The sequence below is a fragment of the Patella vulgata genome, chromosome 5 (assembly GCF_932274485.2).
Source record: "Patella vulgata chromosome 5, xgPatVulg1.2, whole genome shotgun sequence".
In the NCBI taxonomy this organism is placed as follows: domain Eukaryota; kingdom Metazoa; phylum Mollusca; class Gastropoda; family Patellidae; genus Patella; species Patella vulgata.
This window is the reverse complement of record NC_065883.2, coordinates 23,942,869-23,961,716: the sequence shown is the minus strand read 5'-3', so window position 1 is coordinate 23,961,716 and position 18,848 is coordinate 23,942,869. Positions and strand designations below refer to the sequence as shown.

General features: G+C 37.0%; 1 protein-coding gene across 2 annotated transcripts in view; it reads left to right on the top strand.

Annotated features, from left to right (window-relative positions):
• LOC126821846 (symplekin) overlaps positions 1 to 12,415 on the top strand; it is a 30,910-nt gene extending 18,495 nt beyond the window's left edge. The window contains exons 21-33 of one of the 2 annotated variants that reach the window (XM_050550369.2): positions 183 to 251; positions 1,022 to 1,094; positions 1,589 to 1,679; positions 2,157 to 2,226; positions 2,608 to 2,716; positions 3,240 to 3,340; positions 3,714 to 3,801; positions 4,857 to 4,961; positions 5,566 to 5,753; positions 7,134 to 7,310; positions 7,796 to 8,050; positions 9,041 to 9,847; positions 10,790 to 12,415. In XM_050550369.2, the coding sequence (XP_050406326.1) occupies positions 183 to 251; positions 1,022 to 1,094; positions 1,589 to 1,679; positions 2,157 to 2,226; positions 2,608 to 2,716; positions 3,240 to 3,340; positions 3,714 to 3,801; positions 4,857 to 4,961; positions 5,566 to 5,753; positions 7,134 to 7,310; positions 7,796 to 8,050; positions 9,041 to 9,847; positions 10,790 to 10,897 (2,241 nt within the window). In that variant the 3' untranslated portion in view covers positions 10,898 to 12,415. Of the gene's footprint in view, positions 1 to 182; positions 252 to 1,021; positions 1,095 to 1,588; positions 1,680 to 2,016; positions 2,030 to 2,156; positions 2,227 to 2,607; positions 2,717 to 3,239; positions 3,341 to 3,713; positions 3,802 to 4,856; positions 4,962 to 5,565; positions 5,754 to 7,133; positions 7,311 to 7,795; positions 8,051 to 9,040; positions 9,848 to 10,789 lie in introns of those variants that run through there. The other variant, XM_050550371.2, reaches the window with a different exon arrangement.
• The last annotated feature ends 6,433 nt before the right edge of the window (positions 12,416 to 18,848 follow it).

Below are 18,848 nucleotides of genomic sequence, written 5' to 3'. Positions count from 1 at the left end.
TGTGTATCAGTTATTATTTAGTTATCTATTCACATGATAAGCCTATAATCAACTCTCTACACTATCAGATGGTGGAGATTTAAACGGATGATCAATAATTATGTGTCTATGATTAAAAGATATTAATTAAATGACATGTTTTATTGAATTAAATTTATGTTTATAAAATGGTATATTATTAGGTGAGGAATAATGCTATAACTATAACCAAGTCTTTATTGGGTAAACTTAAACTACAAGAAGCAATAGAGGTAAGTTAATTAACTCTCCTTCATCTATACACTCTCCTTTCCCACCAACTTTTCTGTTAGTTAGTAAACTTGTGAAGTTATGTATCAATCTCCTAAACAGAGTTGTCTTCCCTTGCAGTTCACACTAACGGCTCATTTGACTACGCCACCAAGATTCTTAGTATCGACAGACGATAAACAGTACAATGGAAACTAAATAAATGATAATATATGTATTTTTATTACTATAATAAAATAGCAATGGGGTCATAATTGATGACATTTTCCCCTAAAATTGACTAAAACCCATTAAGAATTTATAACTCTGGAACTTTTCTAACTAATGCTATTGTCAACCGGTGTAGTGCGCTAGCCGATGGCAGAGTCAAATGCTAGATAGTGAGACTTGTGTGGAGAATGGTTATTTATGATTATTCTGTCCAGCTTACCTTTAGTGAAAGATAGGAAGCCAGGCAATGAAACATAGCTATGATTCATCACCTTTGACTTGTCAAAATATGCCAAAATTAGCCTTTTGGATCACACTTTTTTTATTTATCCCACATATACATATAGTTACTTTCACTTTCATGGTCAAAAATTAACACACCAAACTAATCCTTGTTATGAGTGTTTCTATTTCTGAAACCTGCAAGTAAGTGTTCCGGCCATGATGCTTGTGTGTATTAGTATGACAAATAGCATCACTGATGATATATGCAACACTAAATATATATGTAGTAATTACTTTTTTATTTTGTAATGAGTTGTTTATATAATACATTTTTCAGAGATATGCTTTAGGTAATTTACAGAAATTGCTTTTACCTAAAGCTGAAGTTGGTGCTGATGGCCGTGTTAAAGGTAGATACAAGATGAATGTTTACTTATACTTATGATATGTACTAAGTTTGTTCTTTTTGAGCTATTGTTATAAACTTGTCCCATTGGTGGGGTTTCGGAAAGAATCTTTCTTATTTGGTTTTGGCCTTTTATTTCACGTCCCTTGGCAGTTGAAATTCGATATAAGAGTAGGCCCAGCTCCTGCTGCACGGGCAAAATTTCCCTCATAGCACATTGCATGGCATATGCCCGTCTTCATTAGCCCAGTTGGAGCAGAACAGTAGGATGTTAAACCCCATTTCATTTCATTTCATTTTTTATTTCACATTCACTTTTCTTGATTACAAAAAAGTCTGACTGAACTCCCCTGTTCTTCAATATAGATAATATCATGATTTCATGACCTCATAATCCACAACATAACTGCATTGAGATCGGAAACTAAATAAGAGAATATTCCTTGAGATTAGACATTCTTATGTTTCATATAAAATTTTTATATTATAATATTTTAGATGTTCAAGTTAACTGGACTGAAGATTTTATAAAGATGCATCTATACTTATATCTAGGATTGTTGCCAATGAACCATAAACTTATACACGAGTAAGTTTACTTCTTTTTTATACGCTGCTGCCGAGACATAGCTGCTGTATAGGCATATTTCCACGATTTGTGTGGCTATCTTCCATAAATTTAACATGATTAAGTCACCTTCACTCACGAACATATATACGATTTAGTCAGTTTTTGCCATAGACTTATACACGTTTACCATAAATGTATACATGATTGGGTCACCTTTACCATAAAGTTATACACGATTGGGTCACATTTTACCATAAACTTGTACGCGAATGGGTCACCTTTTACCATAAACTTACACACTATTGGGTCACATTTTACCATAAACTTGTACACGAATGGGTCACCTTTTACCATAAACTTATACACGAGTAAGTCATCTTTAACTATTTGAACCCGTATTTTCAAGCATTTTTTAGGGCTAAATGTAGATAGGTTATGTAAAAAGTATCCCTGTGTTAGTTCTAAAATATCTAGTAATTTATTTTGATATTGCAGGTTATCTAATGTTTATACAGCCACATCAGCTGATGTAAAGAGAGCTATATTACGTATGTTAGAAATTCCTGTAAGTTCTCACATATAAATCTTTATATATTGTTGTTTCTGTTCATGGAACATTAAATCAGTCTGTTCATTGAACTTAGTCAAAGATCATGAATGTTATATGAAGTGCGCTAAATTTTGATAGCTATAAGCATATATATGGATATTCATCTTGTCAGTGTTACTTCCCTAAATGATATTCAGTAAAATTAGCCCATGTGTTGTATCAATATATTTGGCAATGTCTCACTTAATTATACACTATCACATATGTGTATTTCTATGAAATCATCATGTAATTGTCACATACTATAAATAATGTACAATTGATAAACTATGAATAATGTACAATTGATAAAGTGCCTGTACTATTATTTGAAAGGATATTACACATGTATTATAGGTAAAAGGTATGGGAATGGAATCACCAGAGTTATTAACAATGGTAGAAAACTGTCCTAAAGGTGCTGAAACTCTAGTTATGAGAGTTATACATATTCTTACTGATAAATGTAAGTTATTAACTATAGAAACCATTCAATCTGTTCCTGCTTTTTTACCTGATTGATATAAATATTTGACTTAGCTGTTTTTATTTCTATAAATTTAAATTATGAATACACAAATTCATGTCTTTACTTTCTTGCTAAATTCCTCCCTCCATTACGTTTCTGATATGATATACTTTGATGCACTTTATACCAAAATTTCCAGTTACAGTGGTAATATAATACTGGATGCATGATCACGAAAGTCTAAAAACTGCTGATCGACATTTGCATTTTTAAGACAATATCTAATTTTTCAAGGCTAAGTCCATGTTAAAATATACCCAAAAAATTGATTATTTAAGATTTAATCAATAAAAGAAAAACCAAACTATTAATCATCCTGTCTTGGATTGAATTGGATTAAAAACAGGCCCTTCTAGGTGATGGGTTTAAAAAAAATTGTTTGCATTGCATTTTAAAGACATTGATGCATATGAAATGTTATACATGTAATAATTGATATCTATATGTTATATAATTTAAGGTGCTCCATCACCAGAGTTAGTAGAAAGAATTCGTGATTTATATCATAAACGTGTACCTGATGTTCGATTCCTCATACCTGTACTCACTGGTCTAACTAAGGTAAATATATATTTTTGATGTGTATTTTGATATTTTCCAGCATGCTTATATTCAGTTAAAGGCAGTGTTTGAGATAAGTTGGCTCGTGTGAAACCAATATAGAGATGGTTTTACTTATGCCGAATGCTATACATTCAGATTTTTCAAAAATGTCCAAACACCAATTTGAAGTTTTGTTCTTCGGAAACACATTAAAAATCTTGCTTACATAAAAAAACAGAAGTATTTGGTTGCTCTCATCAAAAGTTCAATTTGTTTGACCTAACACATGCTATTCTATATTATTTCTATCTTGTCTAATATCATTGTCTAAAAATACCCATATTGTTGTCGTTAAATAATCTAAATGCATATTTTTTATTATTTTTAATAGAAAGAAGTAACAGGTGCTCTACCGAAACTCATCAAATTAAATCCTATTGTTGTTAAAGAGGTTTTTCATAGACTGATGGGTGGACATGGTAAGTAGATTTAAACTGTATAGAACTCTACACTCCCATCTTTAATATCATCTAGGCCTGTCTTGTACTTTGATAGTATGCCAAGTCCACTGGTTATAAATCCCTTTTCATTATCATATCTAGTTTTGTTGTCTAATCAATTCTCGTGTATCTTAGGCCATACAAGAAAAAAATATTCTGGTTCTTAGAAAATCCTGGATCACTTCAAAAGAGCCTTCGATCCCTGCATTGGCCGAGAAAGTTCATCTGGATTTTCCGATGTGGTTTCCCCCTTGTCAGTGACGCAGAACGGAGGGCCTGACAAGGACAGCTGTCTAGTCCTTCGGATGAGACAAAAAACCGAGGTCCCGTGTATACATTAGAATGCACGTAAAAGATCCCTTGGCAGTTGGAATTCGATATATGGGAGTAGGCGACCGTGCCACTGCCCGGGCAAAATTTCCCTCATAGCACACTGTATGGCGTATGCCCGTCTTCATTAGCCCAGTATAGGAGCAGAACAGTAGGACGTTAAACCCCATTTCATTTCAAAAGGGCTGCATGACCTGTTTTTATTTTAAAAAATAAGAACAGCATCTTTAATTACTGCAAGTAAATATTTTACCTCTGTTACAGGAAGTAAATCTTTAAAAGAATTTGAATGAATCCAGCGCACAACCTGATAACTTTTCAAGACAAATAAAAAATCATAAATGATACTGGATAATCATACATTCCTTTAAACAACACAAGATAAATGTAGTGCCTTGAAATTTGATATGTATATAAGAAGTCATTTAACCAAGTAGTGAATCAGTACCCTTTTGACAAAACAAAAATAAAAACCTCCCTCCCACCTCAGATTTTTGCTAAGGATTGTCTGAGAACCAGAATATTTGTTATGTATGGCCTTATTTAGCTGATTTATGCTATTCTTCATGATATTTTCCTGTTTCGTTTGATTTCATTGGTTTACATGAGCATTGTAGACCAATGACAAAAGTCAGATGCAGAATTCAACTTACAAACTTCAAAATTGTTTAAATATTATTTGATAATCAGAAATATATTTTCAGGTGACACGGCTGTTTCTTACACCTCCCCACTGACACCAGCAGAGTTATTGGTAGCATTACATAATATAGATCCTTCTAAATGTGATATGAAAACTGTTATAAAAGGTATAGTGTTATATATAGACAAATCTTTATAGTGTGTTCGTTTGGGTTCCTGAATACTCACCATGACTAATAGAAATCCTGACTTTTGATCCTTTCTATTTTGACAAGAGTTCTCTCCCTTCAAAAAGTCATAAGTCTTCATTGATTTGTCCATACCGGCGCATACTGGCAGTTGTCGCGGCGAGGTGACTTGATTTAACAGAAAATCAACAATATTAATATTAATAATTAATATTAATACTTACTGATAGTCATACTTTCAAGAATACTGTTTTTGATTAATATTATAATATTATCCGACGCCATATTGTTTATAAGTTGGGTCAGTTGATTTGCTTTGATATGGTCACCTGACTGGCGTACGCCGTGGTAGAAACCGGCTTGCCAATTGGCGGACAAATCATGCAGGCCCACTCATTTGCAATGCACTGGGAACAAACAATCATCATTTACAGAACTTGTCTTGTCCATGATTGCCTTCTGTAGGCACTACACTTTAATGAAATTAGTGGCGATCATATTTGTAACACTGTAGTCACAGACACCCAGTTTTATAGTTTACGTTTTTAACAATAGGAAAATAAGATGTCATTTCTATTTTTAGCTGCTAACCTGTGTTTTAGTGAGAAGACTATATATACGACAGAAGTTTTAGCTATAGCCATGCAACAGTTAATGGAGATTAATCCATTACCTACGTTATTAATGAGAACAGTATTACAATCATTATCAATGTATCCTAGATTAACAGGATTTGTGATGAATATCTTACAACGATTAATTACCAAACAGGTCAGTTATAACACACCATATTCTACTTATTGTTAAGACATTTCTCTCTATGCAGGTCTAAATCTTATATCGTCGGTGGGGAGTCAAAAGGTCGTATCTGGATTTTGCGAAATTGTCCAGGAGGGCCAAAAAACACACAGAGGTTAAGAATCAAAATGTCTAATTCACACAGTAGACGCTCAACAATAATTTCTATAATACATATTTGTATTACTTTGGTTAGACACAAAGTTGAATTTTTTTTAAAAAAATACGACATTTTCACTTTTAATGTTTTTTTTTTTGGAACACCCCATATACGACATTTTGAAACAAAATCTATAAAACCTCTTTTTATTGGCTTATCAATATGACAACTAGATGAAAAGATGTGCTAGAAAATCCTCATTCTGAAGAAGCAAAAAAGTTAATTTCGCAAAATATGCCAGATATGACCTTTTGACTCCCCACCGACGATATGCTTCTTGACCTGAAGGGGCTACTATGGCTCAGTCACTATCACCTGGAGGTTTCGAGTTCAATCCCGGTGTTGGTAGAGGAAATTCCTTGGTATTGTCCAGTGTGGTTTCACCTTGTTAGTTACTAAGAACACAGCACTGGGTAGGAAAGCGGCTAGTTGTTCAGATGGGACGTAAAATCGAGGGCCTGTGTAGGTGGAATCACCACTGCTGAGCATAATTTTCCTCATAACACACTGCATGACATATGCAGTTGGTACGACATCAAACTCCTTTTCATTCCATCTTGAAACTGGTTACCTTCTTACAGATTATCATATTGTATCTATTTAATATTTTTATTTTATTCCACGATAGCATTAAAGATACATTATGGGAGATTTTTATAGAGAGTTGGCCATTCTTGCTATAACAGTTCAAAAGTAGATGATGAAAGAAGAATATATTGAAAATTTCAGTCAAATTACTTTATTCTGAACATAGTTATCATCGTTGTAATATTTGACTAGAAATGGTAGTGAAGTGTGCCTTTACCTTGGTCGATCGTTTTATTGACAAGCGTTAACTCCACCTACATATCTCGATTATCAAGTAAAGTTTTCAATGGCATGCGGAAACGCTTTACAGCGGCCTCGCTAAGTACACTCTATCATTTAGCCTCGATCTAACTGACGTATTCTCATCAGGGTGCGCCATATTTGAATTTATCAATAAGTGAAATCCTATTTCAATCCGAGCTGTAGCCGAGCCATCCGTGGGTCTACAGAGTTGATTTTGGGCTTGTTGTTTAAATAAAGATCTAATTTATAATTTCTATAACATCTGAAGCCTAAATTAAGACTTGCAATAATCAGATTTTGCTCTTGCATAAATAATGTATGTTTAATTTTAATTTGCGAAAAATCATTTTTTCTCTCTTAAGGTATGGAAACAACAGAAAGTATGGGAAGGATTTATAAAATGTTGTCAGAGAACAAAACCTCAATCATTCCAAGTTTTATTACAACTACCACCGGCTCAGTTACAAAGTGTATTTGATATTACACCAGATCTACGAGCTCCATTATTTGAACATGTTCAATCTCTTACTCCACATCAGGTAAATTTTGTACTAAATACAGCATCTGAAAATATACTTTATGAAGGTTATCATCCATAATGCAAACATATCTTACGTACTGTCTAAATCCAATATTAATGACAGGCATGTAAACCGACTACTTACTTACACATTTTCCTCTTCTAATTTGTCTTCCGAACTACTTCAGACAATAATCGTTTTTAAGAGTGAATGAGTGAAATTTCAAGCCTGGTTCTCACTTGTCGGCTGGGGTGCCTGGTCTGATAAGGAAAGAGTGCTTAGTTGTGACCCATGTACACATTGGCATGCATGTTCAGGGACTTAAGCAATTGGAATTTGTTGAAAAGTAGGCAAAAATACTGTTGCCTGGGCAAAATTCATGTTTTACACACATAACCCCAATATGACTAAAAGTATTGTATTGATTAGACTTTAATCACCCTTCTATTCTGTTTGTTCTGAAGTAACTAATTAATCCTATTGTTTATATTTTCATTCAAAAGCAAGCACATATACCAAAATCAATAATGACTGTATTAGAAAAAGATCCTCACGAAGAAGAGCGAAAAGTAGAGGAGGAACGTCTCCGTGTGGAAAAACTGAATGCAGAAAAATTGCAGCTTGAGAAAGAAATGGCAAATAGAGAGAAGGCCGAACGAATGAGGTTAGAAAAAGAAAAGGCAGAGAAAGAGAAGGCCGAACGAGTGAAATTAGAAAAAGAAAGAGCTGAGAAGGAAAGGCAAGTGGCAGCGAGGAAGGTTTGTATTTTTTTTAATCTCACAGGATATTAATAATAAAATATCAGGATTAACTATCACCGATTCTTTAAAGGGCCAATCCCGATAATATTTAGGAAAATAAAACTGCTTAATTTTGTGTTAAAATCCCGTAGAATCCTCTACCTTAGGGCCGAGCAACTAACTCAATATAATGAATATACGCGATACGTTTCTAAACAACTTAAACTTGTCAGTCTTCATCTTGAAATGGTGTCCCAAGCTGTATTATATGGCGTCTGGATAAAACCAGACTTTTATTTCATAAAAATAATGTGTAGGTGAAATTTACCTTTCATTATTCAAGTACAGCACATGGGTCATTCGATGTATAGACCTCTAAAGGAACGGGAATCGATTATCAGGTCACCCAACAAAAAAATTGAACCGAAATCTTAAAAGGGTTACGTGTCCGGATAAGCACTTTTGACGTTCACGTCCAAACGACTCAATATTTTGAGCTGAAATTTTGAGACAGGGTAAATACACCATTCCTCTATATTTTGGCGATTAAAATTCATACATACTTGGAATCTAATTTTTGAGACACTGTTCAAATCGGGATAGTCCCTTTAAAACTGGAAACAAATGTAATGTTCATGGAAGTAATCTATGATGATTGTTCTATTATCATCAAACTGTCATTCATGGCCTTCAGGACTGCATGCTCTCACCTATTACTACTACTCACCGTGCATGCTGAGATTCAACTGTGGGTTTGTTGTCGAGTTTATGGTAGTCTCAATTGTCCATTCATTCATAATAACACTAGAGACCACAGTTAGGAAGTAATTTATGCTTAGGTAGGTGCAGGCTCTGAAACGGGGAGGTTTGGGGGCATTTACTACATCTGCTTTATGCATAGTGCACACCCTCATTCTCCAGATGTAACCCTCTTCGTATCTGTCTTTTCAAGTTACCAAATGTACATGTTTTACTCAATCATTTATGTCATTGATTTATTTTTTACAGGCAGCTGAAGAAGCCAAGAAAAAGGCAGAGGAAGATGCCAAACGAAGAGCCGAAGAGAAAATTGCTCAAGAGAGGAAAGAGGCCAAAGCAAAAGCGGAAAGGGAAGAAAGGGCAAAGGCTGAGGCAGAGGCCAAGAGAAAAATGGTAAGGGATGCAATAGCCAAGGCAGAAGCAAGAGCAAAGGAAATGAAGGCAGAACAAGAAGCCAAAGCACAACAGGAGGCAGAAGCAAGAGAAAAAGAAGAAAAGGAAGCCAAAACTATGGCAGACACTGACGCCAAAGCTAAGGCAGATGCTGAAGCAAAGGCAAAGGCAGAGGCTGATGCCAAGGCAGAGGCTGATGCCAAGGCAAAAGCAGAGGCCGATGCCAAAGCAAAGGCAGAGGCCCATGCCAAAGCAAAGGCAGATGCTGATGCCAAAGCAAAGGCAGAGGCGGATGCAAAAGCTAAGGAAGAGGCTGATGCAAAAGCTAAGGAAGAGGCTGATGCAAAAGCTAAGGAAGAGGCTGATGCAAAAGCTAAGGCGGAAGAGGCTGATGCAAAGGCTGCCCAGGTGCAGGCAGAGCAGGCAGCTCAGAAAGCCCAAGAAGCGGAAGAAGCCAAACTTAAAGCTGCAGGGGATGAAGCTCCAGAAAGTCCAGATGAAACCAAATTACTCATCCATACGGAAGATGATCCAGTAGAAAAGGTTGCTGATGAGGTAGACACCCCCCAAGGGTCACAAGATGAGAGCGAGGAAGGTGCAGATGTATCTATGGACAGTCAAGAAGAAGATCTAGATTCTTCCACAGCAAATCAAGAAGAAGCAGTGAGTTCATGTTTGTTTGTTTTTTTAAGATTGTAATCATGCATGAAGTGAGGCTGCTGAATCCAAAAACTTCTAAAAGTTTTAAGTCTAATTCACATTCAGTTCTTTGATCAATGCAATACATATCACATTGCCAAATTATAGTTCAAATGTTTCCTTATCAGTAAGGTAGTTGGTTTGTTTAATGATTTTTTACTCTCATTAGAAAGTTTATTGTTGATATAATGTGACACTGCTTACACAAATAAATGAATATGCATAGTTTTTCAAGGCTTTTTGTAATGAATTTTTCATATTTGTTATTAAATATAAATTAAAATAACGAAATGTTCTTGTCCCCTATGAAATATTTACTAATATTAACTAAAAATTTACAAACAGATTATATATTTTTTTTTGAAAGATAATTTATTCCTTGAAATCGTAAAATGTACCAAAAAAAGTCCCTATATTGATCATTTCAATTGAATATTTAAATAGCGCTAATTACTTAACCCTTAACCGGTCGACGTCATTTTGACGTTATGACGTCAAGAGGTCAGGCTAAATAAAGGCAGACGTGAAATATTTTGTATGCCTATTTCAATCGCCTACTGCCGAATAATTATAAGTGATAGACTCTTGACACCAGTAAAAAAGTTGCTGGGGATAAGTTGATCTATAATTTGCAAATCATTCTAAATCCTTTTCATCAGAAATATCGTCTTCTGAATCAGTGTCATCGATATAATCCGATTCGGAATAATTCATAAGTATTTCAACCACATCGAGCGTCTTTAACGTTCCGACGCCGTTAAATTACGTTTTTCGTCAAAAAATGTTGAACAAAGACATGTTTTTCTCAATGCCCTTATGAAAAAAAAATTTATATTAAGTGTTGCAGATTACAAAACTGCTCAAGGATATTTAATGAGTTGCATGAAATATGTTATATTTTTACAGGAAGCAGATGGTGAAACTAGTGGTAAAAAGCCCACCAGAGGAAGAGGTAGAGGGCGTGGGAGAGGTCGTCCCAGGGGAAAGGGCAAGAGTAAAGCCAAGAAGAAATAATGAATGTGTTTATATTATGTATGTAAATAAACTAGTGCTAGACAATCATTCTTCATTATTCATTGACATTTGCAGAGGTCCGCAGGCATAGCTGAAAGTTCCCATAGACAGTATTTGTGTAGGAATTAGTCTCTGCAATATACACTGGACTGCTGGCTTTAAGTCTACCACAGTTATGTAGGAGTTAGTGTCTGCATTAAACTATACACTGAATTGCTAGCTTTAAGTCTACAGGTGGAAAGGATACATGGTACTGGAATATTGTATTAAAAATAGGTGACATTGTTTAAGTTTTAAAATGACCAAAGGAATATGTTGTTGAGATGTTAAAAGAGACCTCCCAGATATATATATTTAGTCAATCAGATGAGTTAATTCTGTGTGAAATATTCTTAGAAACCTGGGACTACTCCTTCAAACATAATTCCATTTTTGTCACCCACTTCAGTGGTTTATAATCTTGGCTACATTAATTGAAACCAGCAAAATGACCAGTCCTCATTTGATGGCATCAAATCTGAATCCCTATTTTACACTGAAATTGGTGTCAACTTTATATTGAAAACCTCAATACATGTACATTTTATGAAGACATTGTTTCTTATGTCGAAATTCTGTGTATAATGACATCAGATGATTTGTTTTCTTTGATAAATCAAAATATATATATATACGATTTTATAAATTAGTTTTTATAAGGATGTGTTTACACTGTATGGTCAGATAACGATAACTAAATCTAAACCTGTAAAATAGCATTTTTATATGTTTTTGTTTTGACACTGTCACGTTGTTACATCCATGTATATATATATATAGATCAGATCATTGTAAATATATGTAAATAAATCATATATTTGTAAATGTTGCCTTCTAGATAGGAAATGTAAATATATTTGAACAGTCATGGTTATATGCAATCTCCCAAACAGAGTTGTCTTCCCTTGCAGTATAATGTAGGATTCGGCAGTTCTGATGTGCTATTTTGATTAGAGATGAGACAAGATTTGTAGGATTAAATTTGAAAGATAAAACAGTTATTGGTTTGTTACTAGTTTTATTTTGTTTTTGGCTAAATGAATAAAGAGAGAGAGGTTGTAACCAAGATACAATGTTATTAATTAGTAATGTACATTTTATTTTGCGGACAGCATTAAAGAGATATTATCGGATCTGATAGGTTTCTGTTAAACTTACTGTTTACTAGGATTGTAAACTTAACCAGGTTCAGTTGTTTATCTATGTGGCAATGTGTTTTGTGATTTGGGGAAACTTTCATATTTGCTGTATTTATTTAAAAAAAAAAAATTAACTTATGCTTTCATTTAAAATTTAAAATATCCTATTTGGTTGTTGAGCTATTTTGCCATCATGATTATATTCAGTTCATTTGTAATTATTGTACATTTGACATACATTGTATTTATAAGAACATGATTTGCAGTTTGAAACTCAATCACATAATTAATGTGGGAAACACTTTTTGTAGATTGACATTAAATGTAATGATGAAAACAATGTAAATTTTGTTTATTTTATTTTTACTAGTCTCCCAATGTATTAAATTAAAAGAGACATTGTTTATGACTGTAATATGAAAATTAACCATGTCAGATCACATGGAAATTTGTCAGTACCAAATTTTGGATGGATAACTTTATCTAGTTTGATTATATTGACATTATAACAAACATTCGTTAGCTCTATGTAAATTGTCCAGTAGTAAGTGGTATATCAGATGTGTATTGTTTTACATAAATGAAAAAGTTCAGCACAAACAAAAATAATTCCCCATCTAGTAAGGATTTTGGTAGCTGGGTGGTCTTTGGATAATCACTGTGATAAGGATTAGCTTTCAACCCATCCTCATATTCTCTAGGCCAAATCTGTTCCCTGACCTCTGATAAGTTGACATCTGATAAAAATAGCAAACAGAGAAAAACACCTGAAGATTCAGACAACAGGTAATCTTGATCAAAACCACTACCTCTTCTAAAAATCCCAATTACCTGTGAAGACTTTCTTATTTCTGTTTCCAACATGTAAAACCTCATTTCTCAGCTGTTATAGGGAAGAATACCTGCAAGTTTTAAAAGTAATTTTGAAAGCAAGTTTATATTTCTGAAAAGAAGAAATGTGTCGCCCGGAATGCAGCAAATGAATCACATAATGACAAATTGTATATTTTGTTGAGCATATACTCTTTAAAAATTAGTAGGGGATATTGAAATGCAAATACCTATGCAGGTTGTGATATAAATAGTCATGGACACTTGACATGCTTTGAGAGTATGTTCACAGATGGAAGAACTTATCGCCCCAACAGAGCCACTGAGCTGCACATGCGACGCAATAGCGCCATACACGTGGGAGGGGTTCATTGTCAAATTTGACACTTCAAGGAAGGGTTGATGAAAACTGCCGCGTGCTGGTTTATCCTATCCATGTTTGCTTTCCTATCGGTTCTTGCATAAGATTTACTGTTTAACGTATCTTTGCTTATTTAGTGTGTTACGTTTAATTTGATCGGGCTAGACGTGTCCGTCGACATCAACGTCAGATTGCCCCAAATCGTGATTCGACGGTTGATTAGGAGCATGCCACGACGAATTGCTGAACGACCAAGGATTGGTGGAGCAATTACTCATTATTAAGACAAAAATCTCTTTACAAGTGAAATGGGGCCAGCAGATAAGCCGCCCATATGAACTGTTTATGTTCATGTGTAGGCAATTGGCCTGTTATTAACATACACTGGTTACCTCTAATAAATACAGCAGTGCATTTCCGCAGTTTTGTATAGTTTCTGAATATCCCCTACTTTTTTTTGAAGAGTATATATGAACAGACAATATCTTATATTTTAAGTACTTTACAAACAGCTAAGTATGTAAGACTCTGCCTCGCTAGCCTGGAAGTCAGGTGTTCGACCCCTGCATTGGCCAAGAAACTTCATCCAGATTTTCCAGCGTGGTTACCCCCTTGCCATTGATGCAGGACAGAGGGCCTGACAAGGACAGCTGTCTAGTTGTTTGGATGGGATCAAAAACAGAGGACCCGTGCACGTGGAGTGCACGTAAAAGATCCCTTGACAGTTGGAATTCGATATAAGAGTAGGCCGTAGTGCCACTGTACGGGCAAAATTTCCCTCATAACACACTGTATGGCGTATGTCTGTCTTCATTAGCCCAGTTCGGAGGAGAACAGTAGACTATAGGATGTTAAACCCCATTTCATTTCATTTCATTTCACTTTACAGATAAGCCTGCACAATTGAAGGAAAGTAACTCAGCAAATTCACATTTCCATATAACATATATATGATAATACACATATTACATAACCTAATATTATCAAGCAAGGGATCCAGTATTAGTTTTCGCGGATTAGCTCAGTCGGAAGATTAAAGGCTCAATACCACTCTTGTTGTAACTGAATAATATGTCCCAATCTTTATTCTGGTCAACAAATTGTACTATTTTACAATATTCCAATTAATTGATGATACAAATTTCATTTTAACACACCTAATTTAAAAAATTGGAAAAATTCAACTAAATGATTTGAAAAGCCTGACGTAAAAGCTTTTCAAATGTGACTTGGATTTAAAAATATTTTTGAACCCTCTGGACAAGTAAAATATGATTTAATGGATAATTTACACAACAGGTACTAACACATCTAGTACTTAGAATAAGGCTATTTTTTTTTATTTTCTGGAGCTGTCAAGCCAGCAATAGTGTTATCGACTCATGATGCTCAGCACGGGAGAATTATGTTTTCGTTCATAGCTAAAACATTGATAGAGTTCTATGGCTAAAAAAACCGATGTACATGAGGAATATTGTCAGACCACAGTTCCATGGTCAGACGTAATTATGTTTTCCTTGAAATAAGCACCAAATTACAAATAATGCGAAAGTTGATATAAATCGAGCCTGTTGAACGTTCGGAATCGCATTGCTGCATGGAGATTTGTTTACGTAAAAGGCCAAAATGGCGGCCTCCATGTAAGTTTTGAGTCGACCCTAAGTCCAAAACAAATAGTCAGTCGAATAAACCGGTCGATGGCTTATTAAAATTTTGGAATCGTTTGTAATCTGTATAAGTTAAAGAAAAAACGCACTAATTCCAATATCTTTTATCATTGTTTTTGTTTATTTTTTACGTCCCCTCATGTTCAAATTTGATTGTTCAAATTAAAACTTTAAGGTGTTATCTTAGTTATTGCCACCGCGGCTTAATAAAGTCATGCTTGACTTTTTCCCTCATCCCCATATGCCCCCATCTTTTAAGTGCACGCCAATGTGTACACGGGACCTCGGTTTTTCGTCCCATCCGAACGACTAGACATCTGTCCTTGTCCACCTCCAAAAGAATAGAGTCCCTATATATGATATGTTGGGTTAGGGGGGCGATGGGGATGAGGTATTTGACATTATCATGTGGCCTCGTCCAGTCGATAAAATCAGTCAGTTAGTTCAGTCGAATAATCCAGTCGAATAAACCAGTCGAATAATTCAGTCGAAAAGTTCAGTCGAATAAACCAGTCGAATAGTTCAGTCGAATACTTCAGTCGAATAAACAAGTCGCTCAATATTAAGCAGCGGTGGCAGTGGGCTAAGATGATATGGTAGCAAATCATGCTCTTAGACATAGCTGAAGGAGCCGGGGCATGGGGTAGAGACCGGGGGGCTTCCCAACTAGTTTCAAGAAATGAAAAGAAATGAAATGGGGTTTTAACGTCCTACTGTTCTGCTTGGAACTGGGCTAATGAAGACGGGCATACGCCATACACTGTGCGATGAGGGAAATTTTGCCCGGACAGCGGCACTACGGCGTACTCTTATATCGAATTCCATCTGTCAAGGGATCTTTTACGACCACGTCAATGTGGACACGGGACCTCGGTTTTTCGTCCCATCCGAACGACTAGACAGCTGTCCTTGTCCGCCTCGAAAAGAATAGAGTCCCTATATATGATATGAACGAAGAAAGGGGATGGGGTGGGGCGGGGGTGGGGGGATGAGGTATTTGACATTTTCATGTGGCCTCGTCCAGTCGATAAAACCAGTCAGTTAGTTCAGTCGAATAATCCAGTCGAATAAACCAGTCGAATAATTCAGTCGAAAAGTTCAGTCGAATAAACCAGTCGAATAGTTCAGTCGAATAATTCAGTCGAATAAACAAGTCGCTCAATATTAAGCAGCGGTGGCAGCGGGCTAAGATAATATAGTAGCAAATCATGCTCGTAGCCATAGCTGAAGGAGCCGGGGGCATGGGGTAGGGACCGGGGGGCTTCCCAACTAGTTTCAAGAAATGAAATGAGGTTTTAACGTCCTACTGTTCTGCTTGGAACTGGGCTAATGAAGACGGGCAGACGCCATACACTGTGCGATGAGGGAAATTTTGCCCGGACAGCGGCACTACGGCCTACTCTTATATCGAATTCCATCTGTCAAAGGGATCTTTTACATCCACTCCAATGTATACACGGGACCTCGGTTTTTCGTCCCATCCGAAAGACTAGACAGCTGTCCTTGTCCGCCTCGAAAAGAATAGAGTCCCTATATATGATATAAACGAAGAAAGGGGATGGGGTGGGGCGGGGGTGGGGGGGGATGAGGTATTTGATATTTTCATGTGGCCTCGTCCAGTCGATAAAACCAGTCAGTTAGTTCAGTCGAATAATCCAGTCGAATAAACCAGTCGAAAAGTTCAGTCGAATAAACCAGTCGAATAGTTCAGTCGAATAATTCAGTCGAATAAACAAGTCGCTCAATATTAAGCAGCGGTGGCAGCGGGCTAAGATAATATAGTAGCAAATTATGCTCGTAGCCATAGCTGAAGGAGCCGGGGGCATGGGGTAGGGACCGGGGGGCTTCCCAACTAGTTTCAAGAAATGAAAAGAAATGAAATGGGGTTTAACGTCCTTCTGTTCTGCTTGGAACTGGGCTAATGAAGACGGGCAGACGCCATACACTGTGCGATGAGGGAAATTTTGCCCGGACAGCGGCACTACGGCCTACTCTTATATCGAATTCCATCTGTCAAAGGGATCTTTTACGTCCACTCCAATGTATACACGGGACCTCGGTTTTTCGTCCCATCCGAACGACTAGACAGCTGTCCTTGTCCGCCTCGAAAAGAATAGAGTCCCTATATATGATATGAACGAAGAAAGGGGATGGGGTGGGGCGGGGGGGGATGAGGTATTTGACATTTTCATGTGGCCTCGTCCAGTCGATAAAATCAGTCAGTTAGTTCAGTCGAATAATCCAGTCGAATAAACCAGTCGAATAATTCAGTCGAAAAGTTCAGTCGAATAAACCAGTCGAATAGTTCAGTCGAATACTTCAGTCGAATAATTCAGTCGAATAAACAAGTCGCTCAATATTAAGCAGCGGTGGCAGTGGGCTAAGATGATATGGTAGCAAATCATGCTCTTAGACATAGCTGAAGGAGCCGGGGCATGGGGTAGAGACCGGGGGGCTTCCCAATTAGTTTCAAGAAATGAAAAGAAATGAAATGGGGTTTTAACGTCCTACTGTTCTGCTTGGAACTGGGCTAATGAAGACGGGCATACGCCATACACTGTGCGATGAGGGAAATTTTGCCCGGACAGCGGCACTACGGCGTACTCTTATATCGAATTCCATCTGTCAAGGGATCTTTTACGTCCACGCCAATGTGCACACGGGACCTCGGTTTTTCGTCCCATCCGAACGACTAGACAGCTGTCCTTGTCCGCCTCGAAAAGAATAGAGTCCCTATATATGATATGAACTAAGAAAGGGGATGGGGTGGGGCGGGGGTGGGGGGGATGAGGTATTTGACATTTTCATGTGGCCTCGTCCAGTCGATAAAATCAGTCAGTTAGTTCAGTCGAATAATCCAGTCGAATAAACCAGTCGAATAATTCAGTCGAAAAGTTCAGTCGAATAAACCAGTCGAATAGTTCAGTCGAATAATTCAGTCGAATAAACAAGTCGCTCAATATTAAGCAGCGGTGGCAGTGGGCTAAGATGATATGGTAGCAAATCATGCTCTTAGACATAGCTGAAGGAGCCGGGGCATGGGGTAGAGACCGGGGGGCTTCCCAATTAGTTTCAAGAAATGAAAAGAAATGAAATGGGGTTTTAACGTCCTACTGTTCTGCTTGGAACTGGGCTAATGAAGACGGGCATACGCCATACACTGTGCGATGAGGGAAATTTTGCCCGGACAGCGGCACTACGGCCTACTCTTATATCGAATTCCATCTGTCAAAGGGATCTTTTACGTCCACTCCAATGTATACACGGGACCTCGGTTTTTCGTCCCATCCGAAAGACTAGACAGCTGTCCTTGTCCGCCTCGAAAAGAATAGAGTCCCTATATATGATATGAACGAAGAAAGGGGATGGGGTGGGGCGGGGGTGGGGGGGATAAGGTATTTGACATTTTCATGTGGCCTCGTCCAGTCGATAAAACCAGTCAGTTAGTTCAGTCGAATAATCCAGTCGAATAAACCAGTCGAATAATTCAGTCGAAAAGTTCAGTCGAATAAACCAGTCGAATAATTCAGTCGAATAAACAAGTCGCTCAATATTAAGCAGCGGGCTAAGATAATATGGTAGCAAATCATGCTCGTAGACATAGCTGAAGGAGCCGGGGCATGGGGTAGGGACCGGGGGGCTTCCCAACTAGTTTCAAGAAATGAAAAGAAATGAAATGGGGGTTCAACGTCCTTCTGTTCTGCTTGGAACTGGGCTAATGAAGACGGGCATACGCCATACACTGTGCTATGATGGAAATTTTGCCCGGACAGCGGCACTACGGCCTACTCTTTTATCGAATTCCATCTGTCAAGGGATCTTTTACGACCACGTCAATGTGGACACGGGACCTCGGTTTTTCGTCCCATCCGAACGACCAGACAGCTGTACTTGTCCGCCTCGAAAAGAATAGA